At 55.0% G+C, this 7,938-nt stretch overlaps 1 protein-coding gene across 1 annotated transcript in view; it reads right to left on the minus strand.

Moving 5' to 3' along the window:
* Positions 1-1,963: 1,963 nt before the first annotated feature.
* NPTXR (neuronal pentraxin receptor) overlaps positions 1,964-7,938 on the minus strand; it is a 9,888-nt gene continuing 3,913 nt past the window's right edge. The window contains exons 2-5 of the mRNA XM_008636616.2: positions 4,940-5,162; positions 4,553-4,797; positions 4,048-4,227; positions 1,964-3,669 (exon numbers count right to left, since the gene is read on the minus strand). Of these exons, the coding sequence (XP_008634838.1) occupies positions 3,445-3,669; positions 4,048-4,227; positions 4,553-4,797; positions 4,940-5,162 (873 nt within the window). The 3' untranslated portion in view covers positions 1,964-3,444. The remainder of the gene's footprint in view (positions 3,670-4,047; positions 4,228-4,552; positions 4,798-4,939; positions 5,163-7,938) is intronic.

The raw sequence follows: 7,938 nt of genomic DNA on the forward strand, positions 1-7,938 counted from the left end.
CACCTCTTGGGTGCCCTCCACCTTTTCCCCCCATCCTGGACATCCAGACACAACACAACCAACCAGCAGCAGCACCTACCACAACCACAAAACCTTCTGCTCTGCACCATTGTTAAAAATTTCCTTCTCTTTCCCCCCTCTCCCCCCCCAAGGCTGACTTCGTTGTTCCTCATCTCTTCTGTGCACAACAGGTTGTTTTCCAGCCAGCTGCCCTTAGAGAGACGCGGGGCATCTCCTGAGTGCTCCTGGTTAATTTAGAAGCAAGCAATATGTGTAAGTCATTGTAATTACTCCTTGCAGCCAGCAACACTATTGATTTGTCATCTCCTCTACCTTTTAAGCCCTGTTGCAGGTTTGCAGCTCTTGCAAGGCTCGGCTTACCGAAAAGAAATGGTCTCATCTTGCTCTTCTCCTCCTCAGACAGGCATGAAGCATACATTGCTTCCTGCAGAGAGCCAGGGCAGGATGGAGATCAAATATTTATTTCTACTCTTCATTTGTGTCTCCCAACCAGTTTCTAATCTCTCCATAATGCCTTTGTTTCCTGAACAACCTTATGTATAGGAATTTGCTAGAAGCTTTTAAAAGGTTTAGGAAAATTCTATCAAGTTTTCCTGTGTGTCCCTAGGTCTGCCTAACTGGCTGTGAACCTCTGGGGGAGAGGAGCTCACCCTGCAGAAGCTGTGCCGTCGGGCTCCCCCCATTCTCCTGTTCCAGAAGAGACAGATCCACATCCCAGGAGCATGGCTGGATGGGGATCATGCCAGCATCATTTGGCAGGGATGAGGAGGGCAGCACCAAAGGCCCTGATCAAGCATCTCCTGGCATCCCCTTTGTTTCTGCTCTTCTGGAGAGGATTTACACACAATTTCAACGTGGGCTGGGTTTCCGGGCTCCGGAGGAGATGGGTGTTATGCCAATAGCCTACATCAGCAGCCAGGCTGTTTCCATCCTTGTTCATCCTCTTATATTTCTCCTGCCTTGGCCAGAAGCCCCAAGAGCCCTCTCACAGTGCTTCTGCAGTTTTGATGGAAGGGGCTTCTGGACCAGTTTCCCCTCCATTTAACCTCTGAGTTTATGATCCCAGCAATGTTTTTTAATATTTCTCCCTCTAAAAATGCTGTCCTTCTTAATTATGCTGCTGTTACTTGGGCACATGAGCAGATGTCACCTGTTGAACCCTCTCCTCTCAGTAACGGGGGTGTGAGCCTCCAGCTGAAGTACATACTTTTTCTTAAAAAAAAGCCCCCAACTTTGTGGAGATGTGCTGAAGGTGGGAGTGTCAGGCTTTCTTTTATGGCATTAAATAACCTCCAGAAGCAGAAGTGGGGGGGCCAGCTCTGACTCAGAGAGGAGATCCCACCAGCATGCCAGCAATGGGGAAAACTCAGTCCTCTGGCTTTGTGCTCTGTTTTCCCCAACTACTGATGAGGCTGTGCCTTTCCTAGGAGGAGCAGGACCCACTGAGGGGCAAAAGCACCATGCAGACCTGGTCACAAATTGTTCTACAATAGGAGCTCCAAGAGCCATGCCTGAACCATTGTGTGCCTAGCTAGATCAGAAACTCATTACTAGTACTTAATTAGATTTATACTCAATGTGAGTTCCTTGCTATCTCAGAGGCCACGATTTCTCACTCGCTTCTGCTTCCCTGTTGTCAGGATGAGGGTTCCTCCTCCCCCATCAGAGGTGTTTCCCCAGCCCTCATGCCCCACAACAGCAGCCTGTACCCCATACTGCTCTGCAGTGGAGTAGATCAGAGGTGGCCAGACTGTGACACCACCCCCCTGCCCCCCCCGGGGCAACAATACCAAACCCTTGTGATGATATTCCTGTAATGTCAGCGATAAGCCCGGCGAACTCCCTTCAGTGATGCAACCCTAAGCACCCTGGGGAAGGTCACCTCAGCTTGGGCTGGCCAGTCCCCTCCATCCCCCCAGCAACCTCGTGCTGCACAGGAGGCTCGAACAGAAAACATCACGTTTATTGTTCACCATCAGCTTTACAAAAGAAATGTCCCAACACGGCTGCACGTCAGGGGCCCTTTTCACGAACGTGCATTAGAGAAAGCGCGCGAGCGAGCGAGGGAGAGGGGGCAGCTCCTCAGGGTGCACGAAGGTCACAGTGTTCCCACTTGGCACAAGGGCTGCTCCCCATCCCCACCATGTCCCCCACCAGTGGGCTGAGCCACCCCAGCATCTCAGCACTGGCAGAGACCCTGGGCAGGGGGATGCGGGGTGGCAGGGCTGTCCCTTCTGCCAGCTTCGCCTCCCCCAGGGGTGGGGGCAGCTGTCACCCAAAGTGGGACTTGGGGTAGGGGGGAACACTGGAAGCTGAACACTGCATTGAGCAACCATGAGAGCCCCGAAATAACCCTCCCACCCCACCCCCAGAGACACACACGTGCACATACACACACTCACATATCGAGATGTTGGTGACCACACAATGTGGAAACAGCGTATTCTCAGGCACTCCACAGGGAAAACACCAGCCCGCTCTCTCACCCTCCCACTTCCAAGGCCAGTGGCAGCCCTGTTCCTGGCAAGGAGCAGCAAAAGAAGGGGACTGGGGTGGAACCAAGGGCAGTAGCTCAATCCAGTACCAAAAGACTGGGGGATGGATGGCAGGGCTCCTCTGACCACCACCATCCTCTGTCTCTCTTTTTCTTGCTTTTGCTCCCTTGGCAGTGCTGCGCTCTTTCCCCCTCGGCCAGCGCTGGGGGAGATGCTTTGCCCCTTTCCCCCCATTCCCTTGGTGGCTGACCCATGCCCCAGCCTGGAGGTGGTGGGGAGTGCTCCCTTCCCTCAGCCTCAGAAGCCTGGCTCCCCTCCAGCAGCCCTGCCCAAACAGGCAACAGAGGCAGGGAAAAGGATGCAGGGGGGTAAGTGCTGTCCCACTGACTCTCTGCCATTCTCCTTCAGCTTCCCTGGGGCCACATTTAAAAAACCAGGGCAGCAGGAGAAGGATGGGGCTGGAGGTGAGATCCTGGAATGCAGGCTCATAAACCCAGACAGTGAGGTTGCTAGAAATAAATAAGGAAAGGGGATGTGTTCAGGTGATGCCTGTACCCTGGCACCCCACTGAGGCTGGACTGCACTCGAAGTAGATGGCGTTCTCCTTCCCACTCCCTGTTAGGTCTGACAAGGTGAGGACCCTCACCGTACCAAGGACAGCTGCAGGTACAGCGAGGTCCACCCAAAACAGAAGTGGGGCGAGATGAGACTCAGGAGCCAGCCTGCCAGGAACGAGGACAAGCCACAGCACCAGCACAGGGACAACAGGGAGGCTTCCAGGGGCCCCTCTCCCTCCTGGGGCACCAGCACAGGGGCTCAGGCATTGCCCCAGCAAGGCTTACTGGTCTGTCTGGGAGGGGAGAAAGGGGCTCCCTGCTTTGGGGCTACCACCGGGCTCCTTGGTGCTGGGGAGAGGGCTGGGGGCCACTCATGCCTTCCTCCCTTCCTCGCAGGCAGCGAAGCCCGCCTTGCTGGCGCCTCCAAAGACCTCCACCGCCTGGTCATCCCACTGGATCACATTCCCTTGGAGGTGGGAGCTGCAGTTAGCCAAGCCCAGGATCTCTGCTGGTGCCAGCATGTGGTCCCACACGCCAAACTGTGCCAGCTCTCCCACGAAGGCCTGTGTGGCATCAAAGCGGCCCCCCAGGGTGTCCTGGGAAAGAGCAGGAGAGGTGATTGGACAGGGATGGAGAGAAGAGGAGGAACATGCATCCAGTGGGCAAACAGGGCAAGGGGGAGAGGGAGAGGTTTGGGGAGAAGCAGAGCAAGGTGCTTGATGGCAAGGAGGGGAGGGGATGGATGCATGGAAGAGATTCAAGAAGACAAAGCAGGGAGGCCAAAGGGATAGGGAGAGGGAAGAGAAGGCAGTGAGCACACATGGCCAGCCTGGAGGTCGGATGAACAGGCAGGAGAGCCAACGCCCTGCTGAGCACTCCTGCCCATGCTGCCCCCTGCCCTCACCCCATTTAGGGGCTTTTCCCCCCAGCCAGCTCCCACTAGAGTGATGCTAACTGGCAGCTCTGGAACATACCTGCTCCTGACCCAGGATGACGACACCCTGAGGCCTGATGGCGTGCCAGGAGGCCAGGTTCTCGCCGGCACCCCGCTGTTCACCATCCTGATACGCCGACCACTTGCCATCCCGGGTGGTCCATGCCACGCAGATGTGGTGCCAGGCCTTGTCCTTCAGACTCAGTGGCAGCTGGGCAACCTTTGAGAGAAGAGCAAGATCCCAGTGCTTGGTAGGACTGCTGGGGAACCCCAGGGTCTCCCCAGCCCCTCACAGAGCAAGCAGTGCACCCCCATGGTGGTGGCATCCCAAAATCTACAGACATCCAGATGTGCTGCTTCTCCCTCTCAAAACTCACCCCAAAGAGCCATCCTCCCCATCCTCCTGCCTCCCACCACAAGCTTAGGGCCCCTTCCTCCCAGCTCCCCCACACCAGTGACCCTGGGAATATAATTTCCTAGGGTGACTGAAGCAGGGAAGATGAGGACAGGGTTTTCTCTCCTGCCCCTCCTGCAACTGGGCTGACCTTGTCATTGATGAGCAGCTCCAGGGGGTTGGAGCCCCACTCCAACAGCACGATCTCGTTGGCTTGGCTCTGGACAGAGTAGGAGAACGGGGTGCCAATTCCTGCCAGGGCCTTGGACTTCAGCCACATGCAGATGGTGAAGGCGTAGAGCTCCGGCAGGCTCTTCTTCATACGGGCGTACATGTAGTTGTTCTGCACTGGGATGGTCACCTTGAAGGCATCAGGAGGGCTGTAGCCCAGTGGTCCTACATAACAAGGGTGGGGAGGAGAGAGGAAGGTCAGCACCTGTAACGGGGATGAGGGTGACCTGTCCTGGGGCTCTCCTGGCGATGTACCTCGGGGTAGGAACCCCCCACCCCACCTCCATCCCCGCGGGGCAGGACTCACCGTGCTCCAGCTCCGTCACCCGGTTCTGGAGGGAGTTCAGCTCCTTCTCGATGTTGTGCTGCTGCTGGCTGCGGTCAGTGCTGGCGGCTTGGCGCTCCTTCTGCAGGGTCAGGATCTTGGAAAGGAGCTGCTCCTCCAGCTGCTCCATCTTGGTGTGGAGGGCATCACGGGCAAGTGCCGGGGCAGTGGGTGCTGAGCCATTGGTGCGGGCTGGCAGCTCCTGCTGCATTTGGTGGCAGACACGATGGAGGGAACAGGAGGGACAAAAGAGAAAATTCAGCACAGTGTCTCTATAAGAGTTTAAATAAGGACATGCCCAGCCTGCAGCACTACAGGTAGTGCTGGGATGACAGTCCCATATCCGCACTGGGGTCTTCTCCAAGAGCCTCCGGCTGACTTGGTACCTCCCCTCTCAGAGCCCCCATTGAGTTCATTACTGCGAAACGAAGCTTGGCTGCTCTTAATGACTTTCTGCTGCTTCAGAGGCAGAGCAAGGATGGGATGTTTGGGTCATCCCTTGGCTCTGCTCCTGCAGGCAGCCTCCCACGATGAGGAAATGATGCGGGAAGGACCTCAGAGCTCCCGGCCACTCCTGCTGCTCGTGAGGCTGCTAACCTATAGCCAGCACATTAACATCACTAATGGGGCTGTAATCCTCTTAGCCCAGCTCAGCCAGAGTGTGGGGGTGTGTGCACATGTGCCAGGTAGCTCTCCATAAGCCAACCTCTCCCAGGCCAACAGGATGCCAGGGAAAAGTGGGACTTGTGCCAGGCTGTTGTGTCTCTGGTCCTCAAGGCACGAACCATCACCTGGGGACATCAAGCCTGTCTTGTCCCATCAGGGTTAACACTCAGACCAAAACTCTTCCCATGGCAAATCCAACACTGCAGCTGGTGAAGATGCTCCCAGCTGCTACTGCACACTGCAAAGCCGCCAGATCCCACCTTACTGGGAGACCCCACCCCAGCTGGAAGAAAAGCAGTCTGGAAAGGAGAAGGTGACCCTTTGCCATTCTCCTGGGGTTTCCCTGTAAATAGGAACCCTCTTCTTTCCCCGTGTTCTTAGCACGCTAGTGTCTCTGCCATGGGCTCTGAAAGATGACGACCACCTTCTCTGTGTTGCCAGACCTTCCCAGAGGTGCTGGAGCAGCCTTGGAGACTACTACTACTTCAGCCCTGGATATTCTCATGGCTTGTGCTGGCAGAACAGGGGGGATACCATCCCTGTTGATCTGAACAGCCTCCCTCCAGCCTCAGAGCTGGCCTGGAGGTGGTCAGCATGCTTATCTGTGATTGTAGCTTCCTGCTTTTTCTTCTTCCTTACATCCAGCTTCTCCAGGCTGGACAGGACCTAATAATCATGCACACAAAGCTGAAGGGGAGGGATGCCTGCCTATGTCACTCCTAATCTTTGCTATCCATCATAAACAACAGAGGGAGGGGAAAGCTGGAAGAAAGTCAGGTTTGGCTAGGCAGGATGCAACCTTGGCGGATGGGAACAGCAGGGAGAGGAAAAGCAAGAAGATGGCATTGGTGTGAGCACAAATGTACCCACTCTGGGCAGCAACATGCTCAGGCTACAAATAAAACGGAAGTTGTTATGCCCCAAGGTCTGCAAGAGCTGCCAGCAGGGTCTGCCAGGGCAAACCCACAGGTTCTGTGGGGAAAACCAACCTGGAAAAGCAAAACCCATCAAGAAAGGAGAGGTTGTGCTGGGGACATCTGCCAGCCCTGACCTAATGCCAGCTCTCGCTGCCAGCTTGCTCCGGCAGCACTGAGGACGCTCTGGCAGTGAGCAAAACCTCTCTGGGAAGGGAAAAAAGAGCATCCTACCTTTGGTCTTTGCAAAATGGAGGGATTAGACAATGGGAAAGGGGCTTTAGCTCTTTTGCTTTTTTTTTTTTTTTTTTTTTTTTTTTTGGTTTTTTTTTTTTTTTGGAAGGGGTCTTGGGGATCCACTGGATGAAAGGCAGGGTAGAGATGGCAGGAGGGAAGGGAAGTGGAAAGGTTAATTCTCATCCCCCTGGCAGGGATAATTCCCACCTGAGGCTGCCTGCGTTTCTACCCAAGCTGAGCTGGCTGCATTGGCAGGAGGCAGCACAGGTGGGATGATGTTGCCTTTGCCTCTGTGGCCACATCCCGTGTGCTCCAAGAGCTTTTCTCATCCTTTCAGGCCGCCTGGCTACCGCGGAGGCTGGCACGCTCCTGTCTGCCGCACGCTTTGATTGCTCGAGCTGCGGGTTTGGAGCCTACGTCCCTGCTTTCATGCACGGCTCCATCTGTTAATGACGAAAAAAGAAAAGGCTGGGAAATTTTGTCACTCTCACTAGCCCCTGATAGCCTGCCCTACATTAGTCAGTAGTGACTGAGTACTTTTTTTTTACCCCCCTCTTCCTCCTGCTTTTCTCCCTGCTGCTATTTTCTTCCCTCTGTAACTTTTCTCCCTATGGCTTTTTCATTTCTCTGACTTCAGAGCGTCTCTTCCTGATGCTTCCCTCTGTGCACACACACACAGTGTCTTTCCCCTTTCATTCAATTTCTTCCCCCTTCCTGAGTTTTTGTCCATCCAGCCCTCTCTCCAGCTCTTGCTGGTCCTTCCAAGTTGGCAGCCAGGGCACCAATAGCCAGAGCCACATGGTCAATTGAATCATTGCTGACCTCATGTTCCTTCTGGAAAGGGGTTGTAGCCAGTACCATCATCTGGCAGAGCTTCAGGGCCATCCCAGCAAACACCATCCATATCCCTGCAGCCAGACAATGACCGAAGTCCCCATTTTACCCCATGCAGCCAAGTTGTGCTGGATGCCAGGCTGGGCTGCATCCCCAAGCCATGATCCCCATCTCTGAGCTGCTGCTCGAGCATCTTTCTTACAAGGCAAATCATTTGCAAAACTATTAATCGTTGATGTGCAGCTGTTATTTACTGGTGACCTTTGGGGAGGGCAGGGGGGGAAGCGCCTTCTCCCTGGCTGTTCGGCAGGCACCCGGCTTTCCATCTGC

The sequence above is a fragment of the Corvus brachyrhynchos genome, unplaced genomic scaffold (assembly GCF_000691975.1).
Source record: "Corvus brachyrhynchos isolate BGI_N302 unplaced genomic scaffold, ASM69197v1 scaffold56, whole genome shotgun sequence".
NCBI classification, from domain to species: domain Eukaryota; kingdom Metazoa; phylum Chordata; class Aves; order Passeriformes; family Corvidae; genus Corvus; species Corvus brachyrhynchos.